Source organism: Hemibagrus wyckioides, linkage group LG02 (genome assembly GCF_019097595.1).
Source record: "Hemibagrus wyckioides isolate EC202008001 linkage group LG02, SWU_Hwy_1.0, whole genome shotgun sequence".
In the NCBI taxonomy this organism is placed as follows: Eukaryota; Metazoa; Chordata; class Actinopteri; order Siluriformes; family Bagridae; genus Hemibagrus; species Hemibagrus wyckioides.
The window spans coordinates 21,568,806-21,593,541 of record NC_080711.1 but is presented as its reverse complement, the minus strand read 5'-3'; the positions used below and the strand labels follow the sequence as shown (position 1 = coordinate 21,593,541).

Sequence of the window (24,736 nt, the reverse complement as noted above, 5' to 3'; positions counted from 1 at the left end):
ACCTAGAGGAGATTAAAAATCAGGAGAACAATCTCCTGAACATCAGCAAGACAAAGAAGTTGATAGAGGACTTCAGCACAAAGCAGGAGGGGAACTACCAGTCACTCATGATCATCGGGAGCCAAGTGGAGAGAGTGGACAGTTTCTGGTACCTTGATGTTCACATCATACGGAACCTGACATCTCTACAGAGGGTGGTGCAATCAGCTGAGTGTACACTGAGCTCCCTAACACAGTGAGAATGAGGAGCAGCTTCATCCTGCAGGTCATTCAGGCCCTCAACCAGGAGAACACCTAGAGCCTGGACTTTTCTAGACTTATACCATAACATCAATGACCCCAGCTGGACTAAAGCACAATTGCACAATAGTAAAAAAACTGCACTACATGCGCTTTACCAATAAATACAACATTCTATATTTATATTCATCATTCCATTCATACCACATCACTGTATCTTATACAAATCCAATCACTGTATTCAGATATTTCTGTACTTTTCTTTACTTTTCCACCAAAGTTCCCCTATAAATGGTTTATTCACTCAGACTGCCTTCTAGTCATCCTGTATTAAGAATAAATTGCTGTTTACTTACTTGGAGCTTTACATAAACAAACACAAGTGGAGAAGCTCAGTGCCAGTAAGTAAGGAATAAAACATTGGGGAGGTTTTGATATAGAAAAATAATCAACAATGAATCAAAGCAGAGTTCCAGGTTTCACCAAAGGTTTTCATATTAGTCCTGAAGTCTTTCATGTATCATCATTAACCATTTTTATTTCTTTTTTATTATTATTTATTTATTTATTTTGTTCATTTAAAGTCAAACAAGTTATTTCCTGTGACTATGCGCATTATTACAACTAGAAACAGTCCTTCCCTCACCACCTGTCCTGTTACTGAGAAAAACTCCTCTGTCCTGAAGACTTTCCCATACTGAGAATGAAGTCACCTTTAACCCTGACCTAGCTCTGATACTGGAGACTTCTTCCAACAACTCAAAAATAAACATCACATTACAGAAAACTTATTCATATCAACAAATGTTTTATCTTCTAATTACATTTTCACAAAGAGTGAAACAGTTTATCATGTCTACTTTTTATATAAAAATGTAATTTGTAATTCAAATTATTAGCAGTTAATTGAGACAATATTTAAATCAATATATGAAGTAAAAAAAATAAAAATAATTATATTTTATTATTAACTTTGAACTAAGTTAATACTTGTATTATTTTTTGGTAAATGCTGATCTGTCTAAGCTGAATTTATTGTAATGTGGGGATTAGTTACTGTGTAAAATGTAGTTGTTATTTCATCAAAGAAGTGAACTGTGAAGATGAGGTTTTTGTGCAGCACTGCAGCTTGTTGTGTCACTGTGTGGTATACGAGCACAGTAATACACAGCTGTGTCTTCAGTCTGCATGTTCTGTCCTCTCAGAGTCACCGTGCTGCTGGAGGCATCTTTAGAAATACTGAACTTGCTTTTTAGAGACTCTTTATGATACATGCTTCCACCCCCCCAAATGTCATTTATCCATTCCAGAGTTTTCCCTGCAGGTTGTCGAATCCAACCTGTGGCGTAGCTGTTATCAGTAACTGAGTAACCGGATACTTTACAGCTGAGGGTTAAAGAATCTCCAGGCTTTAACATCACTGAGGTGTCCTGAGTGAGCTCTACTGCACATTCCACATCTGAAAAAAAGAGATGTCACAGTTTCAGTAAAAATGTATGTACAGTAGGTTATAACTGCAGTAATTTACTAGCAGCTCTGAGTTCATTACTGAAGTGAAACTCACAGGATGAAGCTGCCAGCAGCAGCAGAACTGGAAGGAACATCTTTTATCTAAAAGCAGTGCTAAACTCTCCAGAGCCCACAGTGACCGTGGCTGATATTTCTCTATATGTAGCTGTAAGGGGAACGTTTTGCATATTCATTTACATATTGTTATGATGGTGTTCTACAGGTTTTATAACCACAGTGAAAAATGTTCTTTGGTGCTTACCGTATGGTACTTTATATTTATTTAAAACTGAGTAAAAAAGTTAAATTTAGTATGTAAATCACTTTCAACCTCTAAACTGTAACACTAACTGTCTAATAGAAACTGAAATTAATTAAAGAAATAATTCAGGTCACAAATCATCACTGATTCATTTAGTCAGTAGCTCATGCCAACAACATGTCTGTTATTAAATCTTTGTGAATGATGGAATCATTTAAAGCATCTGCTTCTCTTTTTTTACTTATCCGTTTTGAATAAACCAAAAGGAGCAAAACCCTTTATCCAATAGACTTTGACAGGATTTCTCTAATATGTTTTGGCCTTCAATGTTTAAAAAAAAAAATAATATGAAATGTTAATATTTTACACCTGCAAAAGAAATTAAAGCATTCACATAATCAATTAATCTGTAAAACTCAAATCTAGCAGAGGTTTCACATCATCATGATAATGAATGGAGGAGGACAGAATGCATTTTTTTATTCTGTTTTTATAAAATACTTCATATCTGGTGTAAATATGGTAATATGTAGCACAAATTATCCTAAATTATGAAAAATAAATCAATACTTGTCTGATAATGAGTGATAGTGAATGAGTCTCATACAGAATGCAGTTTGTGGATTCACTTTTTTCACTTTATTTGTTAAACTCTGCTGCCTCCTTCAGTTGTTTCAATTATTGCACCTCACACTGTGAGAACAGACTGTGTGTTAAACACAACACACTGCTGGAAACATGCTGTATTATTCCTGAATCCACTCAGTAAATGCTGATTCCAAATTTTGGTAAAAAAAAAAAAAAAATCCTGTCAAATGAAGGGATTAATAATGGTTTTGAATGAACACTCTTTCAATAATGTTTTCTTTTTATTTCATACTAACTTTGTGTGACTGTGTTTTAAAATGCTGCAAAAGATTCTGACTTCATTCCAGTAGAAGAAAGTGAAAGTGTGACTGAGATGATTTATTAGTTGCATTGAGAGGATGTGTGTAACATGTCTCATAAGGTTTTTGTAAGAGGAATCCACTATTCTGTCTCACTGTGGTTCACGAGCGCAGTAATACACAGCTGTGTCTTCAGTCTGCATGTTCTGTCCTCCAATTGTTATTGTGTTAGTAGAAGTGTCTCTGGAGATGCTGAACTTATTTTTCAGTTTGTCACTGTAAGCTGTACTCCCACCACTACTGATGTATCCAATCCACTCCAGAGCTTTTCCTGCAGGTTGTCGGATCCAAGCTGTAGTATAGCTCGTAACTGAATATGAAACCTTGCAGTGGATGGAGAGACTCTGGCCTGGCTGGACTGTCATGGAAGCAGGCTGAGTCAGTTCCACACCATGTACATCTGTGGAGGAAAACACATGGTGATATCTCACACAATATCTGCTGCACCTTTATTCTTCATCTAGTAAATGAATGAATTTGATAAAGCACTCACAAGAAGCAGCTGCCAGCAGGAGCAGTAGAGATGTAGAGAACATGGTGTGTGTTGTTTGTACTGGAGTCTTCTCTGTTCTCCAAAGTTTAACAGACACCATCACATCATATAAATAGAGTGAGATCCAGCTCTGATGCTTGGATTTGCTTATCTGCTGATGATGGGAGGAGAATGTATCTGAAATGTATTTAAATCATGAAGAGGAGATTCATCTAATGTTGGTTTATAATGTAACTAGGTTGAAAAGCTGATGTCATTCGTGAGACTGGTTATCTGAGTCTTGGTTTAAGTGTACTGCACATTAAGTGTGTATTATTGCGATTCCCATACATTACTGAAATATTGCTGGCCATTTAAGAATTGTAACTGTGTTACTGGCGGGAATTGTTGTGATTTTCAATGGTGATCAGCACGCTTCACAACGTGACTTGTGCTCATGTGTTGGAAAATTTAAGCCATCAAAGCAGAAATAACAAAAATAAAAAAGGTCAATTTAAATCAGGAAAAAAACCTTTCATTTTAATAAACTGAAAGGGTTTAATATTGAAATGCTTAACTACATACTGATTTATCATTTCCTATAATTATGTTAAACTCAATCCCACTGGACAAGGAACAATGATTTAGTGGACTGCAGGACAGTAATTACCAATTACCATGAGATATATGCTTTATTAAATACATTTAATCTGGTGTTGTCTTCTCACACTTCTGAGAAACACAGAAGGTAAAACATGGAGATAAAACACTGTTTCTGCCAGTTTTTGGGTGTTTTTGTAAAGCGTCTTTGTTGATCTGTCTCACTGTGAGTTACGAGTGCAGTAATACACAGCTGTGTCTTCAGTCTGAAAGTTTTGCCCGTGTAAAGTCACAGTGTTGCTGGAGGCTTCAGCTGAGAAACGAATCATGTTCTTTAGTGAATTTATGCTGGCAGTATCACTTGAGCTGCAGTACCAGCCGATCCATTCCAGTACATGTCCTGATTGACGTATCCAGTTAGTGCAGGAGCTAGTGGCTGAGTATCCAGTGATCTTACAGGGGACTGAAAATAATTCTCCAGGCTTAACCACCATGACTGCAGGCTGAACCAGTTCAATACATTTAATACCTGTGAACAACAATCATGCAATTATTCAGTGAGGCCACTTACAAGAAAGGTAACTATCCATAGGATTTTCAGGAGGCATCACTGGAAAATCCGAAAAAAGTGACATAACAAAATCTTTTACTTGCAAGACTCTAAAGAAATCAGATTTAATAAGACCAAAATGAGATACTAACTGTTCGAAAGAAGCAAATAAATTATCAGTAAATAAATCTTTGAAGCATTTTATCCCCTTGTCAGCCCATCTCCTAAACATCCCATCCTGCATTGAAGGCAAGAAGAGGTGATTACAGGCAACAGGCCAAGAAGAGGAGGATCCTTAAAACCAAATGATTTCCTAAACTGGGTCCATATCCTCAACGAATGTTTAACCACTGGGCACTCGACAGAGGTATAAGAAGTTAACTGTAATTTGGTTGCTAGAAGTCCTGGAAGGGAAATTTGCTTATGGGCATGTATTTCCATGTCCATCCAGGGTGGTTTATTAGGTAGAAGGTGATAATGCCACCAATACTGTGTATTTCATACGTTAGCTGCCCGGTAATAAAACTTAAAATTAGGCAATGCCATACCACCATCTCGTCTAGACCTTTGAAGGTATGTTTTACGCAAACAAGGATGCTTACCATTCCAAATATAAGTAGAAATAACAAGGATTTAAAAAATAATTGAGGGATATACAGCGGTAAAGACTGAAAAAGATAAAGAAATTTGGGGAGAACTACCATCTTAATGGAATTAATGCGTCTGATAAGAGAAATCTTTAAAGGGGACCATTTAGAAAGATCTTTCTTAATCCGTTCCAAAAGCATACCAAAATTATGTTTAAAAAGGTGTTTATGATGGTGAGTAACACAGACACCAAGATAAGTAAATTTGTTTTTTACTGGCTTCAATGGTATATTGGAGTACTGTAATTGCATATCTACCTTATTGATTGGAAAAAAAATTCACTCTTATCCAGATTAAGCCTGTAGCCAGAAAACCTCAAGCATGGTTAAAGCTACAGGTAAAGAAGTCTGTGGATTAGAGATAAAAAGTAGTAAATCGTCTGCGTATAAAGTTACTTTATGCACGGCCTCACCACATGTAATTCCAGTAATCTGCTGACATTCACGTGGAGCAATTGCTAAGGGTTCAATAGCTAGGGCAAATAATAATGGGCTTAACGGACAGCCCTGGCGGGTTCCGCGATGCAAATTAAATGGTTGAGAATAAAGACCACTGGTCAGAACTACAGCAGAAGGAGCGCTATAAAGCAACTTAATCCAAGAGAGAAAGGCTGGACCAAATCCAAATTTTTCTAAAACTAAGAAAAGATACTCCCACTCTACCCTGTCGAATGCCTTCTCAGCATCCAAAGAGACAACACATTCTGGAATGGACTGATGCTGAGAATATACCACATTAAGCAAATGGCGGATATTAAAAAAAGACTGACGATTCTTTATAAAACCTGTTTGATCAGGAGAAATGATGGCAGGGAGAGCATCTTGAAGTCTCGAGGCAAGCACCTTCGCCAAAATTTTAACATCACAATTAAGCAAAGAAATGGGCCTGTATGAAGAGCAATATAACGGGTCTTTATCTTTTTTAAGCAATAAAGAGATACATGCTTGATTTAAAGTTGTGGGGAGAGTTCCTTTCTCAAAGGCCTCTGAAAAAACAGTAGTCAAAAAAGGGGCGAGCTATATCAAGAATTTTTTATAAAACTCTGACGGAAAACCATCGAGTCCCGGGGATTTCCCAGATTGTAGGGAAGCAATAGCAGCTTTCACTTCCTTCGAGAGATGGGAGCTTCTAAATCCGGAATGGGAAATCTCATTAGCAAGAGATGCTTGCTTTTCTCTGGCACGCTTTCTTTTAGTAGTGGCATACGAAATAATTTGGCCTCTCATATATGCCTTAAGAGCCTCCCACACTACTGAGTTTGAAACATCCACTGATTTATTAACACTTAGGAAAAAAGAAATCTGGTCAGCAGCAAAGGAAATAAAATTCTCATCTCCCAAGAGTGAAGTATTGAAACGCCAGTTTGTCCTAAGGGAAGGCAAGTCTGAAAAGGTCAAATCAAGGATAAGAGGGGCATGATCCGATATGATAATACTTTGATATGAGCAGGATTGAAATCTAGAAATTAAAGCTTTATCCAAGATGAAATAATCAATCAGAGAGTAAGAATGATGAACATTTGAAAAAAAAGAAAATTCTCTTTTTGGGGGGTTCAAAAATCACCATACATCTGATGGCCATATTTAGAAAAGAAACTATTTAGGTAAATAGAGGATTTGCCTGGGGTGCATTGCTTAGATGACAAGCGGTCTAACACTGGGTCAAGACAGCAATTAAAGTCTCCCCTGAGTACAAGAGAGTGCGAATTTAAATCAGGAACAAGAGAGAGTGTGTGTTTAAAGAAACTGACATCATACATTAGGGGAATAATGATTAGCTAAATTTATATTCTCATTGCATAAAGTGCCCGAAACAATTATATAGCGACCATTCTTATCTGAGGTAATATTATTTGGCGCAAAGGGTATATTCTTATCAATCAAGATAGCTACACCTCTTGCCTTTGCCTGAAATGAGGAATGAAAGATCTGCCCGTCCCACCCACGGTTGAGGCGAGAATGGTCTACACTGCGTAAATGAGTTTCTTGCAAAAAGACAACCTCTGCTTTCTGCTGTCGGAGATGAGCAAGTACTCTGTTTCTCTTCACCGGATGATTTAAACCCCTAACATTCTAGCTCAAAAATCTTAAATCTCTACCCATTGAGATATACAACAGAGGATTGTGATTGAATACAAAAAATTACAAAAATGAAAGCAAAAAACAACAAAAGAACACCAAAAACAGAATATACAATGCCAGCATAGTGCCACCCCGTAAAAATCCCCCACCCTCCCACCAAATCAACCCACCCCTTAGAGATCACCACAGCAACCAAACCCCCAAAACAACAACTAAATATATCACCCACTTCCTTATCTCTCCTTACCTTATATACTCTCAGTTCCATAAGATAAGATATATCCTCGGTATGAAATATGAAACACCCAGTAGTAGGTTTAACATATGAGCAGAACTATGACAATCCATAATTCACTGTAAGCATTATAGCTATAAAATAATCACAGGGAAAACCATAATAGATGAGAGTGCAGAAAGAAACAAGAACCTTCCCTAAGAGTAATAATGATTGTAATCAGAAACAGTAATTATAGCATAGAAGAAGATCAGAAATACATACTATAAAGAACGTATAACATATCTTGCTCAACGGGACAGATCAGATCAAATGCAACACCAAGTCAATAAGAGCGCTAGGGCTTCAGTGAGTTTGTCGTGTTGTGTCTCTGGCACAGTAATACACAGCCGTGTCCTCGACCTGAAAGTTCTGTCCTCTTAAATAAACCGTGCTGATGGATTTGTCCTGGCTGAGACTGATCTTGCTCTTCATTGTGTCTTTGAGATCAGTGCCACCACCACTACAGAGATATCCGAGCCATTCCAGAGCTTTTCCAGCAGGTTGCCATATCCAGTGAATACAGTAACTCCACACTGAGATCTTACAAGAGATGGAGAACGACTCTCCAGGCTTCAAGAGCACAGAGGCTGTCTGAGTGAGCTCCACACCGCCAACACCACCTGTAAATAACAACAACAGAACATCATCAAAAGTCATCAAGTCATTTTTACAAATGGGGAATTAAATCTAAATTCATTCAGCTGACAAGGAGACTTACAGAATGAAGCTGAAAGCAGCAGCAGCACTGATAATGAGAGCATTGTTGTTTGATATAAAAGTGAAGTGACGTAAAATGCTCAGCTGCTCTCCTTCTCCTCATCACACACACACACACACACACACACACACAGACCTCTCTAATGTAAGAAACATGAGTGGAGGAGTAAAATGCATCATCAACTGCATGATCTTGAAGTCTCAGGTTTACTCATTTACTCATTAATGTTCTTCCTCTTTGAAGAATTTGTCTTAGCCTGAAATGAACAAAACACTAACGTATCTCTGTGATTAACTGACCTGAACATCTTCATTTAACAATCATTTAAAATGAACCTTTCACAATAAAGTATAGTTGCTGTGTTTAGAAGGTCTTAGTTACGTTTCTACTACAGTGGATCTGACAGGATGTCCAGCTGCAAGCTTTACAGAGAGGTCATCATTCTCTGTAGTTTTTGTATGTTATAGATTTCTGTTTTCTATCCTTTACACCAGACCTTATATACTGGACAAGCCACACAAATGTGTAGCATTGTTGATATGGTGAAGTTGTAAAGTTGTAATGTGTTCTGAACAGATAATAATACACACAGGAGGTTTGTTTTTAGAAATCCTGCAGGAGATCTGCTTGAGACTAGAGGTGTGTATTGGGACTGGGATGTCTGTTAGTTTGTTGGTTGAGGAAAAGTCAGAACCACATTCACACATGCTGACAGAGCTGCCATTTCTACCTGTGGGCATTTTCCATTGCTTCCAGGAGCAAAGTAATAGGGTTCATGTATATTGAAAAAAAAAAAAAATCCAGTTCAGGCCACGCCCCTATTTGGGGTTATATCCAGGTACATTTATGTTGAATTGGAGCAGTAAATAAATACAGACTGTGTTTATCTGTGTATGAATTACAAGTGAAGCAAATTTAGTTACAATGTGTGTCTGGTTTTATTACAGCTGCTTCCTCAGATCCAGTCACTGTGGTTTCTCGGGCGCAGTAATAAACTGCAGTGTCCTCTGTCCTCAGACTCTTGGCCTCTAAATATTGCATGCTTGCTGAGACGTCTTCTGTTAAGGTGAGCTGGTTCTTCACAGATTCTGCATATATCGTCTGATTTTTGCCAGCATCCATCCGGCCAAGCCATTCCAGAGCTTTCCCTGGTTTCTGTCGTATCCAGTGCATGTAGTACTCAGTCATATCAAAGCCATGTATCTTACGAGAGATCTTCACAGTTTCTCCAGGTCTCTTTACCACAGCTGAGACTGGTCCAGTCTGATCTCATCACTGCTGACACCTAGCAGATAAAACATAACAATCAAAGATCATCATCAACACAGTCAAGATATTCTGATGGAATATACAGCTCTGGAAAAAAATAAGAGCCTACTGCCCAATCTCCAGATTTGAACCCTATTGAAAACCTCTGGAATGTCATCAAGAGGAAGATGGATGGTCACAAACCATCACGTAAAGCTGAGCTGTTTGCTTTTTTGCAAAAAGAGTGGTATAAAGTTCCCCAACAGCAATGTGAAAAACTGGTGGAGATCATGGAGCCAAAACGCATGCACATAGGGGTTATTCCACCAAATACTGATTTCTTAATGTTATTTAGCCAAAGCATTTACACAATTTGTTTACAAATGATTTGCATTGCGTTTTTATTTGAGTTATTAAAGCTCTGCAAATACTGCATGATCTTGGGTTATTTTGATGTGTTGTCATTTCCTTTAAATATACACGCTAAATAACAATAGTTATATTTTAAATTTTGGAGAAATATTGTCAGCAGTTCACAAAAAATGAAACAAAACTGTCCATCTCACCAATACATGAACCTGTAAGAAAAAAACATAAGAAACTGATTATTTTGCAGTGGTCTATTATTTTTTTCCAGAGCTGTATATACAGTAGTGTATAGAAGTCTCAGGTACCTTTGGTTAACATTAAAACAAAGATGTAGTACTGAGTGACCCTCAGCTCCATCATCAAGCTCTTTGATTCAGTCGTGTGACACAAACTTCTGGTGAGCAAGAGGCTGATTTTTTTATATAACAGGATGAATTTGCATAAACATCCTTCAGCTGTTAGATTCCATAGTTTCATGAAACCTTCTTGAAAACAAGTGTGCTGCTGCCCCCTACAGATGATTTTTATATTTAGGAGTTTGTAGTAATGATGCTGCAGAAAACATGTACATTTTGTTTAATCTCTCGTCAGATTCTGTGCTGCTGAATTCAGGAATTAACCATTGACCTGTAGTGTTCCTGCAGCTGGTATCACAAATAGGAGGAATAAAAGCATGAATAGTACAGTATATAGTCACAACTAGTCATCAGAATCATTGTCCTAGAGCTGATTTGCCTCGAGTCAAATAAATAGACATCATAATGTAAATGTGATACATAACATGGGAATTATTATTATTAATATTAATAACTGCTAGAAGAGAGTAAGATCTGAGTGCTGAGTGTGAATGGATGATGTTCTTCATAATAAATGTCTCTGGGGTGCAGCTTCCTGCTGAGGGAATATTTACAGCTCATGAGGACGTGCTTGTGTAAGTTTTTGTACAGCTCTGGAGTCTGTTGTGTCAGTGTGAGTCTCGTGCACAGTAATAAACTGCCGTGTCTTCAGCTTTCAGACTCTTCACTTCTAGGTACAGCATGTTTTTACTGGTGTCTTTAGTGATGGAGAACTGGCCCTGCAGTGACTGAGCGAATGCAGTGCCAGTGCCAGTGTCAATACGTCCGATCCACTCCAGTCCTTGTCCTGGTTTCTGACGGATCCAGTGCATGTAGTAGCTGCTCATTGAGAATCCAGAGACAGTACAGGAAAGAGTGACCGACTCTCCAGGTCTCTTCACCACAGAAGCTGAGGATGTCAGAGACTGTCCATAAGAATCTAAAAGAGAAGAGTAGAACTAGGTAATGTTATCTTACAAAGATTTGTTTTCCTATTAATCATCACATTAAAAACATAAACTTACATGAAATCAGTATCAGTAAAATACACTGTCCTAAAATCATCTTTCTCTGAGTTCTGCTTCACCCAGATTTAAAGTGTATGGGAGTGTTATCTATCACAGAGCTCACTGGAAACTAGAGCAGTCAAGAACATGCTGTTTATACACGACTCTATTTGAATAGGGAGTGTCCATGACCACTATGGAGGAGTTCAATCCACAACCACATGCTGCTCACTGTATAGCTGAACTATATTATATTTAAGTCTGAATTTTGTGGTATTTGGTGTAGAAAACCATTTGAATAATTTTATTATAATGTCATCCTCTCTACTAAATCACCTTAAAATCAAATTTGAGAATTAAAAAAACAATATTGGTTTCAAATACACACTGCTTTAGATGATTAATCAAACTACAAGAAGATTTTTCTGTCCAGAAAATTATAGCAAACAGGGGTTAGATGGATTAGATGATGGTAAACAAGGACAGGTCAGGACAGGTTCCACTCAGATTGGACCTCGCCATGGTCCAGCAAAGAAGTTGAGTGCACATGCTCAGAGTCATATCTGGAGGTTGTCTTTGGGAAATAGATGTATGAGTGCTGCCAGCATTGCTGCAGAGGTTGAAGAGGTATGGGGTCAGCCTGTCAGTGCTCAGACCATACGCCACACACTGCATCAAATTGGTCTGCATGGCTGTCGTCCCAGAAGGAAGCCTCTTCTAAAGATGATGCACAAGGAAGCCCGCATACAGTTTGCTGAAGACAAGCAGACTAAGGACATGGATTACTGGAACCATGTCCTGTGGTCCGATGAGACCAAGAGAAACTTATTTGGTTCAGATGGTGTCAAGCGTGTGTGGCAGCAACCAGGTGAGGAGTACAAAGACAAGTGTGTCTTGCCTACAGTCAAGCATGGTGGTGGGAGTGTCATGGTCTGGGCCTGCATGACTGCTGCCGGCACTGGGGAGCTACAGTTCATTGAGGGAACCATGAATGCCAACATGTACTGCGACATACTGAAGCAGAGCCTCTCTTCAGAGACTGGGCCGCAGGGCAGTATTCCAACATGATAACGACCCAAAACACACCTCCAAGACGACCACTGCCTTGCTAAAGAAGCTGAGGTGATGGACTGGCCAAGCATGTCTCCAGACCTAAACCCTATTAAGCATCTGTGGGGCATCCTCAAACAGAAGGTGGGGAAGTGCAAGGTCTCTAACATCCACCAGCTCTGTGATGTCATCATGGAGGAGTGGAAGAGGACTCCAGTGGCAACCTGTGAAGCTCTGGTTAACTCCATGCCCAAGAGGGTTAAGGCAGTGCTGGAAAATAATGGTGGCCACACAAAATATTGACACTTTGGGCCCAATTTGGACATTTCCACTTAGGGGTGTATTCACTTTTGTTGCCAACAGTTTAGACATTAATGGCTGTGTGTTGAGTTATTTTGAGGGAACAGCAAATTTACACTGTTATACAGGCTGCACACTCACTACTTTACATTGTAGCAGAGTGGCATTTCTTCAGTGTTGTCACATGAAAAGATATAATAAAATATTTACAAAAATGTGAGGGGTGTACTCACTTTTGTGAGATGCTGTAAATAGAGTGAGATCCAACTCTGACGCTTGGATTTGCTTATCTGCTGATGATGGGAGGAGAATGTATCTGAAATGTATTTAAATCATGAGGAGGAGATTCATCTGATGGAGGATGTGTGGGTTGATAATGGAGCAGAAGCCTCTTCATCAAATGCTCTTATCTTTTTCCAAAGCAAATGTTAAAGTCTCGTGAATGCAAAAAGAATAAATATTAGATTTAGCATAATAATAATTATGCATGCTTGCAGATCCTGGGATTATGATGATTGATATGTGTAAGCTCTGAATTTAATCAGGTGATTATTTGTATAAAACTTGGCAATTGATCTTGCTCATTCAACTCCCTAAGAATTTTCTGTGAAATCAGGTTTTCCAAAAAAAAAGAGAGAGTTATTCACACAACACAGGTTGCTAAGATGCTTTATGTAATTCAGTTTAATCTGAGTGTCATGATGCTGGATGCATTCAGAGCAGGATGTGAAAAGAGAGAATGCCTAAATGTACAGATAGAAACAGACTGAGATGTTTGAGTTTGTACACACTGCCCTCTAGTGGCAGAAAAGACATGTTTTAAATGATCCAGATCTAGAAAGTCATAGAGGAGAAAAAAAAGATGCTGTCAATAAAAAAGATCTCATGTAAAGCAGCAATAAAAATGAATGAATAAGGAATTCAGAATTGCAGCATTTCTCTCAGCATGGTTTAAAAGATACAGTATCAGAGGTAAAATACTAAATCAATTAGTTTAACCAATCAGTTAATTGGGAAATCTATATTAGTCTCAATGAGCTCAATTCTCTAGATTTGTGAACACTGCTTCCACAGTTCTCAGTCTGTCACATCATGAATATATGCAAAATATATTACATATATTCAGGGAATTAAATAAATATTACATCAGGATAAATGTCCAGAAAATGTGGGTTTGTCATGTGACTATAGCAAGTATGTGTAAGGGGAAGAATCAGTGTGTGTCACGGGTGCAGTAATAAACTGCAGTGTCTTCTGTCCTCATGCTGTTCATCTGCAGATACACCTGCTTCTTACTGTAAGACTCTGGGTGTGTTTCATGCTGTCAGGTTCATCTCTGTTCTTTACTCATTAGATCTCATGTCTTTTTAGTTTTTTATCTGTGTGTCTAATAGAAACTGAATTTAATTAAAGAAATACTTCAGGTCACAAATCACTAATATATTTAGTCAGGAGCTCAGGCTAACAACTTGTCTGTTGTTAAATCTTGTGAATGATGGAATAAAAATCTGCTTCTCTTTTTTACGTATCCTTTTTGAATAAACCAAAAGGAGCAAAACCCTTAATCCAGTAGACTTTGAGAGGATTTCTCTAATATGTTTTAGCCTTCAGTATTTCACATAAACCTATTATATGAAATGTAAATATTTCACACCTGCTAAAGAAATTAAAGCATTCCCTTAATGAATTAATCTGTAAAACTCAAACCTACCAGAGGTTTCACATCATCATGATAATGACTGAGGGATAATGGAGGATAGAATGTATTTTTTATTCTGTTTTTATATCATACTACATATCAAGTGTAAATTTGGTAATATTCAACACAAATATTCCTAAATTATGATAAATGAGATATTTGATAATGAGTCTCATACAGAATGCAGTTTGTGGATTCACTTTTTTCACTTTATTTGTTAAACTCTGCTGCCTCCTTCAGTTGTTTCAATTATTGCACCTCACACTGTGAGAACAGACTGTGTGTTAAACACAACACACTGCTGGAAACATGCTGTATTATTCCTGAATCCACTCAGTAAACACTGATTCCAACTGTTGTTAAAATCCTGTAAAATGAAGGGATTAATAATAGTTTAGAATAAACTGATGTTTTATTTTTTATTTAATAAAGATTTTGTGTGACTGTGTTTTAAAACACTGCAAACTATTACGACTTTATTACAATAGAAGAAAGTGACAGTGTGACTGAGATGATTTATTAGTTGCATTGAGAGGATGTGTGTAACATGTCTCATAAGGTTTTTGTAAGAGGAATCCACTATTCTGTCTCACTGTGGTGACGAGCGCAGTAATACACAGCTGTGTCTTCAGTCTGCATGTTCTGTCCTCCAATTGTTATTGTGTTAGTAGAAGTGTCTCTGGAGATGCTGAACTTATTTTTCAGTTTGTCACTGTAATCTGTACCCCCACCAGTATAGATTATTCCAATCCACTCCAGAGCTTTTCCTGCAGGTTGTCGGATCCAAACTGTATCATCGCTCGTAACTGAATATGAAACCTTGCAGTGGATGGAGAGACTCTGGCCTGGCTGGACTGTCATGGAAGCAGGCTGAGTCAGTTCCTCACCATGTACATCTGTGGAGGAAAACACATGGTGATATCTCACACAATATCTGCTGCACCTTTATTCTTCATCTAGTAAATGAATGAATTTGATAAAGCACTCACAAGAAGCAGCTGCCAGCAGGAGCAGTAGAGATGTAGAGAACATGGTGTGTGTTGTTTGTACTGGAGTCTTCTCTGTTCTCCAAAGTTTAACAGACACCATCACATCATATAAATAGAGTGAGATCCAGCTCTGATGCATGGATTTGCTTATCTGCTGATGATGGGAGGAGAATGTATCTGAAATGTATTCAAATGTTGTCAAGTTGTCGAATCCAAGCTGTTCCACAGTGGAAAAGAATTTGGTTGTTTGTTGTTATTATTATTAATGATATGGATGTTTTGTGATGTAATTAACAGTTCCTGTGATGGTCAGATTGAAAACTGATCTATTTCCAGTACACTTAAATTAATCTGAATTATTACATGAAATTAATAATAATTATATAAACAATCCTTTATGTCATTATCAGTCATGTGTAGGCTGCACTCTAGAGAATTACATTAACACAGAAATGATGCTCATGTCATATTTGACTCTGACATGGTGAAATATTGCAGTGTTTTCTGAACAGTATGAACTACATTTAACATTATAATCAAACCGTTCAATAGAACATGATGTTCATTCTGGTATAGTCTGCCCTCTAGAGGCTTTAACTGATGAATCCAGAGAGAAATAGCTGAGAAGATTCTAGATCAGGTGTTTTTAAATTCTGAAGAAGAATTGTAATCTCTAGTGAACAGAAGACAAAGCTGAAATCTAATATCTATCAACAACTCAACAGTGAAACTATTCTCTATACTTCATCTACTTTATTATTCAAAAGTTTAAAATGAAGAAACTTTTCAAGAAATTAAATCAGGAATCAAACAGGTGACTTGTCTTCTCTAAATTGCCACTAGGTGTGATAGACAGACAGACAGACAGACAGACAGACAGACAGACAGATCTAAGAACAAAAACTACAGCAATATAAGAAACATATAAATAAAGCATATAAATCACAGTTTAAAAGGGCATGTGTAACATGTCCAGGCTGTACACTCAGTGGTCCTGAAATGGACTCTGGATCCAGCACTCTGACCCGAATAACACACTTCCTAAAAGATGAACGAGTGACTGAATACATTATCATGATTATTGTCTCATGATACTAAGCAATTATATTTTTATTTACAGTATATATATATATATCCTTACACCTCTAATTCCAGTAGTTTTGGTTCTCTATTTATGAGAGCACAAACATTTGTTCTCTTGTGGACTCCTGAACACATAAAACCTGCAGATGGAGAAATTTAGCTGCAATTTATTTAGTCATTTAGAGAACCAGAAAATGAACATTGTTGAAGCCAAACTTACAGTATAAAAGTACAGATATAATGGGTGATCAGAAATGGCATCACTTGGTCTTTAGAGAGTCTGAATGCTGCAGAACAAAAAGACATCCTTTGCACATCCTTTTAACCAACAGACTCAGGTCTGTATTTTGGACATCCACAGGCTGGTTTTGGAGGAGCTGAGGATGAAAACGCTGTCACATTTTTACAGTTCATCAGTTCAGCTTAGTGGCTGTGTTTAATAACTGGAGTACATGCAAGCAAGAGTTGAGAGTTCTTGTAACTTAGTCATTTGCGTCACTTCACAAACAGAAATGTTCCAGTACAAAGGCTTGGATTAGTAATGACTTAGGAGTCTATTAGGAATTATTTATTATTATGTTAACAGAAACAATTCAACTGACACATAATTCTACACATAACTTCTGTGCAAAATCTCAGAAGTGAAGGAAGTTGTGACATTAATACAGTGCGCACACACACACACACACACACCTGTTAGAAATGAACAGCTAATATTTTAAATTTGTTGTATATAGTATTTTACCTGTACTACTTTTTACTGACACATACCTCTGTGACTACTGTAACTTCACGAATAAAAAAGTGATACAAGCTGATTAAATGGTTCATATCATGAGATATGAGTTCATAGAGTTCACTGCATGTGAGAGTTAAATGTAAATTACTGTAAACTAACTCAAACATTCTGAGTGGCTACAAGCGTCGTCTTTAAAAGAAATTCCCAAGAGGAGGATTATCCAGCGAGAATTACTTCATATTTGGATTTACAAGCATGGACAGTGACAAGGCCAAACAAAAACAAAAACAAAAAGGTTGAGAAACATTTCACTGAAAAATGTCTGAAATATAAAATTACCAGAATGACAGCCGACTTCTGAGGGTCAAGGCTGGTGCTCCGGAGCTGGATATTTATCTCAGTGACCTGAATAAAGCACAAAGATTAAAATTTGCTGTTTCAACCAAAAGTATCTAAAGAATACACTAAAAATAACAGAAATATAAAATTACCAGGGCATCAGCTGACATCTGAGGGTCGTGTTCAGAGCAAAGGAGCTGGACGCTTGGATCAGTGACCTTAATACACACACACACACACACACACACACCAGTTAAAAATGAAAAACTAATACATTTGATATTGTAGTATATAATATATTAATCCTAGTCCTTTTTTCCAGACACATACCTCGGTGGTCTCGGCTTCCTCCACATCATCAACAACAGATCCTGGAAAACATTTGACACATTTAACCACATCAGTATGTCACGGAGATGACAAATTTCATCAGTGGAAACTGACATTCATGTAGGAAAGAAAATATTTCAAGAAGACACACTCTCATCCCCTTCATGTCTTTAATCAGAGTGTTATATTAGTGATCAGTAAGGAGAAACGAGTCTTATTGAAGAGGAAGGGAAATAAAAAGGCGAGTTGGTGAGGGACTGACTCTTTACAGCTGCTACAATGATGCGCTAACAGGAACTCACTCATTACCACAACATTCACTCTAACTATTAACACATCAGAAGAAACAATGCCGAGACCAAGAAGAGAAATAAAACACTTCAACGATAATAATAATAATAATAATAATAATAATAATAATAATAATAATAATAATCCCGGTGCTAACAGTAACTCCGCTTCATGTCAGGCTTCGTGACTCCGCCCTGTACTTGATTATTTTCCTAGAACTTCAAGACTATTTCTAAAAGTCTAAAAGTCATGATGTTGTGCCTCAAAATGTTTTAATCCACACAATTATCACTTTTATACTTTAAAATGCTCTTGATATGAGCCATGTAGCATCGCCGGCTAATGTTAGCTCAGTCACGCGCCTTAGCTTTCGACTAGCTCTGTTAGCTAAACTACACAGGAGATTTGATCCTGTTTGTCCTCTGTACCGATGAAAGTCATTCATTTTCCACACACACTCTCTTTGTAAGTTCTAAAGCGATTAGAAACACACAGACTGAGTAAAAAGTGAGCTTTTCTCACCGTGAGCAGCTTGAAGTTCAGCAGCTTGAAGATCGCTGCTCCTCTTCAGCCAGCGATACGCGCAGTATCCCGCGGAGGTGAGCGCGAGCATCCCGGCGGCGCAGGCCAGGCCCCGGCCTGTCCATCTACCTAGGAAGGGAAGATACTTACCTAAATCCATCATTTCTCTTCAAGAAAATCTGCTGTTTATCCTTGAAATATCTCCAGGTAATCCGCAGTGTCGCTGTCTCCGTCGTTTTCTTTTGAAATCTCTTTTAAAAGCCTTCTAGATGACGCAAGCACGCGCTCTGGACTTTTAAATGAAAACCACAAAAAGGGGCGGGACTTTCAAAAAACAACAACATGGCGCGTTATATTCTTAATATTTTATTTAAGCATTAATTAAGGTTATAATGCATGGTGATTATGTTTCAATAAAATCTGATAATAAATGGTTAATAAATACACTTTCCTGTCATAACAGCTTGTCATATTCACTTATATCAGGAGGCAGTAGAGGGCGCCGCTGTGATTTGTATACAGACACGTCAATTCCTCCGCCATGTTGGAAAGGTCGGCGTTCTGTTGGGAACCAGCGGAGGTTTTATATGCAGTATATGGTCGACCCTCAAAAAATCATGCTGTAACTCGCATGCTGTAAGTTGTAACTTCCCTTAACAGCTTGGTTTTAATTACAGCAGGCTTTTTCTGCTTAGTTATTTTAGCTGTCAGACTTCTCAGAGGCCTGAGCCCAACCACTAAGAACAACACCTAAACTCAATCATTTGAAGGGGTGTCCTAAAACTTTTGGCAATATTGTGTATTTCAAACAGAAAGAGTGAGCTCAGCTTCCCAAAAAGAAAGCTGCACGTTTAATGTAACTTAATTCCACAATATATTTTTTTAAATCTTTATTTAAATAGTTTAAAGTAGCTCCCAGAAGAGCTGGTAAACAATAGTCAAATGCCATTGCACAATCATATTTCATATGCGACTGCACCTTTCATTTTCATTTTTGGCCTAGGATGATTTTTCTGTCATTTTCATACTAATGTCTGGCAACCGTTCAATCCAGCAAATGAGTAATAGCCAGAAATGAACTTGATCTTGTATAATAGTTTCAAAAATATGGATATTTTAAATGTCCAACACACAGGAGAGAATATACATCTATAGTATACATTTATTTCATATTTCAACATATTTCATTTTATCTTCAGTACTGAGCAAGAGTGTTAAAATTGAATACAATATATAAATAATAATAAACCTACAAATCTTGTTAAGTATGTTTACAAAATGTCTTAAGAATCAGTGGGATAAGGTGGACTAGGAAATTTAGAGTATTACTAATTATTTCAATCAATATGGAAATCAATATTAGTTAAGATATATTAAGGGAATATTTAGAACAATCCAGTAAAAATCAGCAAGTGGTAACAGGTAAGTCAGAGAGAATGAAAATATTTTGGTTCTTTGACCTCCATGAATCCACAGCTTCGGAAAATGTGGGTTTGTCATGTGACTATAGCAAGTATATGTTTTTGTACTGATGTCTAAGGGGAAGTATCACTGTGTGTCACGGGCGCAGTAATAAACTGCAGTGTCTTCTGTCCTCATGCTGTTCATCTGCAGATACACCTGCTTCTTACTGTTGTCTCTGGAGATGGTGAAGCGGCCCTGAACAGCGCTGGAGTAATATATGCTACTACTGCCACTTGAGATGTATGCAACCCATTCCAGTCCTTTTCCAGGCGCCTGTCTAATCCAAGCCATATCATAGCTACTACTAAATCCAGAGGCTGTGCAGGTCAGTTTATGAGACTGATCAGGTTTGATGATGTTTCAGCATAAATGGTTCAAATACAGGATTTCGTTTGCATGACACGCCCACTAGAGATATAAAAACATTCACAGAGGAACAGCTGAGATGAGAAAAAGCTTCCTGTAAGACTCTGGGTGTGTTTCATGCTGTCAGGTTCATCACTGCTCTTTACTCATTAGATCTCATGTCTTTTTAATCCATCACTGTTTATCACTGTAACACCCAGAAGAATGTTCTGGTTTGTTCAGAATATGTCTTTTTTTATCTGTGTGTCTAATAGAAACTGAATTTAATTAAAGAAATAATTCAGGTCACAAATCAGTAATTTATTTAGTCAGGAGCTAACAACTTGTCTGTTGTTAAATCTTGTGAATTTTGTGTGAATGATGGAATAAAGCATCTGCTTCTCTTTTTTACGTATCCTTTCTGAATAAACCACAAGGAGCAAAACCCTTAATCCAGTAGACTTTGAGAGGATTTCTCTAATATGTTTTAGCCTTCAGTATTTCACATAAACCTATTATATGAAATGTAAATATTTCACACCTGCTAAAGAAATTAAAGCATTCCCTTAATGAATTAATCAGTAAAACTCAAACCTACCAGAGGTTTCACATCATCATGATAATGACTGAGGGATAATGGAGGATAGAATGTATTTTTTATTCTGTTTTCATATCATACTACATATCAAGTGTAAAATTGGTAATATTCAACACAAATATTCCTAAATTATGATAAATGAGATGATTGATAATGAGTCTCATACAGAATGCAGTTTGTGGATTCACTATTTTCACTTTATTTGTTAAACTCTGCTGCCTCCTTCAGTTGTTTCAATTATTGCACCTCACACTGTGAGAACAGACTGTGTGTTAAACACAACACACTGCTGGAAACATGCTGTATTATTCCTGAATCCACTCAGTAAACACTGATTCCAACTGTTGGTTAAAAATCCTGTAAAATGAAGGGATTAATAATAGTTCAGAATAAACTTATAATAAACTCTTTCAGTAATGTTTTCTTTTTAATTTAATAAAGACTTTGTGTGACTGTGTTTTAAAACACTGCAAACTATTACGACTTTATTACAATAGAAGAAAGTGAAAGTGTGACTGAGATGATTTATTAGTTGCATTGAGAGGATGTGTGTAACATGTCTCATAAGGTTTTTGTAAGAGGAATCCACTATTCTGTCTCACTGTGAGTCACGAGCGCAGTAATACACAGCTGTGTCTTCAGTCTGCATGTTCTGTCCTCCAATTGTTATTGTGTTAGTAGAAGTGTCTCTGGAGATGCTGAACTTATTTTTCAGTTTGTCACTGTAATAAGTACTCCCACCACTATTGATGTATCCAATCCACTCCAGAGCTTTTCCTGCAGGTTGTCGGATCCAACCTGTACCATAGCTCGTAACTGAATATGAAACCTTGCAGTGGATGGAGAGACTCTGGCCTGGCTGGACTGTCATGGAAGCAGGCTGAGTCAGTTCCACACCATGTACATCTGTGGAGGAAAACACATGGTGATATCTCACACAATATCTGCTGCACCTTTATTCTTCATCTCGTAAATGAAAGAATTTGATAAAGCACTCACAAGAAGCAGCTGCCAGCAGGAGCAGTAGAGATGTAGAGAACATGGTGTGTGTTGTTTGTACTGGAGTCTTCTCTGTTCTCCAAAGTTTAACAGACACCATCACATCATATAAATAGAGTGAGATCCAGCTCTGATGCTTGGATTTGCTTATCTGCTGATGATGGGAGGAGAATGTATCTGAAATGTATTTAAATCATGAGGAGGAGATTCATCTGATGGAGGATATGTGGGTTTATAATGGGGAGAAAAACTCCTTTGTTTAACTCTTTTGTGTAACCATGCCTTTCTACAGTATTCATGCTGTAATCCACCTATAATTGTGATTTATAGCATTCATCTGCCTCCATGAACATAAAGAATGAGTTTTTCTTATGCTCTCTAACCAACAAATGAACTGTGTGTATTTACCAGTGATATACAATTCATGCTAATAGATATGTTATGCCTGGAATAAAACATTGGATGTGATATATATAGTTTTTGTGAAAAAGAAAGTACACTCTTAAATTCTAGGATAATTCAAACTGTTTGTCAATCGTCTTATAATCATTCCCAGATTTATGGGCAACAACAGTTGCTTCTCAAACATCTCTGCTGATGTCTTTTCTTCTTGCCTGAATGCTCTAGAAAAGCAAACTGACAAAACTTCTACTTCGATAGAGATGATGATGACAAGCTATTCAAGGGTACAGCATGTTTTTATTGGTGTCTTTAGTGATGGAGAACTGGCCCTGCAATGACTGAGTGAATATGCTTCCCACTGAGAATCCAGAGACAGTACAGGACAGAGTGATGGACTCTCCAGGTCTCTTCACCACAGAAGCTGAGGACTGTCCATAAGAATCTGGAGGAGAAGAGTAGAACTAGGTAATGTTATCTTATAATGATTATAATGCTAGTAATTATAAACTTACATGAAATGAGTAGTAATAAAATACACAGTCCTAAAATCATCCTTCTCTGAGTTCTGCTTCACCCAGATTTAAAGTGTATGGGAGTGTTATCTATCACAGAGCTCACTGGAAACTAGAGCAGCCAAGAACATGCTGTTTATACACGACTCTATTTGAATAGGGAGTGTCCATGACCACTATGGAGGAGTTCAATCCACAACCACATGCTGCTCACTGTATAGATGATCTATATTATATTTAAGTCTGCATTTAAATATATGGGGTTTTTGGTGTAGAATGTAATCAGCGTTCTTCAAAATTAAGGGTACATCAAAAATATATGTACAGTAGGTTATAACTGCAGTAATTTATTAGCAGCTCTGAGTTCATTACTGAAGTGAAACTCACAGGATGAAGCTGCCAGCAGCAGCAGAACTGGAAGGAACATCTTTTATCTAAAAGCAGTGCTAAACTCTCCAGAGCCCACAGTGACCGTGGCTGATATTTCTCTATATGTAGCTGTAAGGGGAACATTTTGCATATTCATTTACATATTGTTATGATGGTGTTCTGCAGGTTTTAATAATCACAATGGAAATGTTCCTTGGTGATTAAATTTGTTTGTATTTATTTAAGACTCAATATGCAAGATAAATGTTGGTGTATAGTATGTAAATGACTTTTAATGATTTTAAAATGTTTCCATAGTTCTCACTCTGTCACACTGTGAAATTTTTCTGTGATTAAAACAGCAAGTAGGGAAAAATTTTATACTGTCTGGACCTCATGTTGTGTGTGTTGTATTATTTTTTCTTTGCCTAAATTTAGAATTGAATTAAGTAATCTAACAACAGTAAATGTCCAAACAATCAGTTAAAGTCGGCAAGTGGTAACATGTAAGTCAGAGACACTGTAAATAGTTTGGTTCTTTGACCTCCAGGAATCTAAAAAGGGGGATTGTCATGTGACTATAGCAAGTATGTGTTTTTGTACTGATGTCTAAGGGGAAGTATCACTGTGTGTCGGGTGCAGTAATAAACTGCAGTGTCTTCTGTCCTCATGCTGTTCATCTGCAGATACACCTGCTTCTTACTGTTGTCTCTGGAGATGGTGAAGCGGCCCTGAACAGTGCTGGAGTAATATTTGCTACTACTGTCAGATGTTATAGTTGCAACCCATTCCAGTCCTTTTCGAGGCGCCTGTCTGATCCAAGCCATCCAAGAGTTATCAAAGTCAAATCCAGAGGCTGTGCAGGTCAGTTTATGAGACTGATCAGGTTTGATGATCACTGGATCAGACTGGATCAGTGTCTGACTGCAAGAATCTGCAAGAACATACAAACATTTGTGTTAATGTTAAAAAAGCAAGTAATAAAATACTTAAAATGTTTCTTTATAACAAATAATAATACTAACATTGAATAAACATTGCTAGAGTAAAGTAACTCAGAACACTGCCTAGTCCCATCTCAAAGAATTAAAATGATTCCTGCTGCTGTAAATGAACACAAACTGCTGGTATGTTGTTGGGCTGAATGTTTCAGCATAAATGGTTCAAATGCAGGATTTCATTTGCATGACACGCCCACTAGAGATATAAAAACATTCACAGATGAACAGCCGAGACATTTTCAGGTCATTAACTGTTATTCTTGTGGTATTTTCTAGTGTGCCCTAACACTCCTGCTGCTTGTATTGAATTATTATTGCACTGTGCTAAGCATAAATACACAAACTTTCCTGATCCTGCTCATTTATCATTTATTTTCTAAATATTTTATAAAACCCCAAAAATGAGTATAACTGTAGAATTTATAAAATAACCTGAATATT

General features: G+C 37.4%; 1 protein-coding gene and 2 gene segments (V, D, J or C); all 3 read right to left on the bottom strand.

Moving 5' to 3' along the window:
* Window positions 1-7,497: 7,497 nt before the first annotated feature.
* On the bottom strand, window positions 7,498-8,394 carry LOC131371040 (Ig heavy chain V region MC101-like). The segment is given in 2 exon segments: window positions 7,498-8,206; window positions 8,305-8,394. Coding segments are annotated over 2 exon segments (360 nt in total).
* An 825-nt stretch (window positions 8,395-9,219) lies between these two features.
* LOC131364454 (uncharacterized) lies at window positions 9,220-11,383 on the bottom strand. Its single transcript, XM_058407621.1, has 3 exons — window positions 11,282-11,383; window positions 10,898-11,196; window positions 9,220-9,567 (listed from the first exon to the last, which is right to left on the bottom strand). Exons 1-3 carry the CDS (start codon window positions 11,319-11,321, stop codon window positions 9,220-9,222), a joined length of 687 nt encoding a protein of 228 aa, XP_058263604.1. The 5' UTR covers window positions 11,322-11,383.
* A 12,546-nt stretch (window positions 11,384-23,929) lies between these two features.
* Window positions 23,930-24,416, bottom strand: LOC131362713 (Ig heavy chain V region 6.96-like; the record flags this gene model as incomplete). The annotated part of the segment is given in 2 exon segments: window positions 23,930-24,228; window positions 24,320-24,416. Coding segments are annotated over 2 exon segments (351 nt in total), but the record flags the coding sequence as incomplete, so codon positions are not given.
* Between the last annotated feature and the right edge of the window lie 320 nt (window positions 24,417-24,736).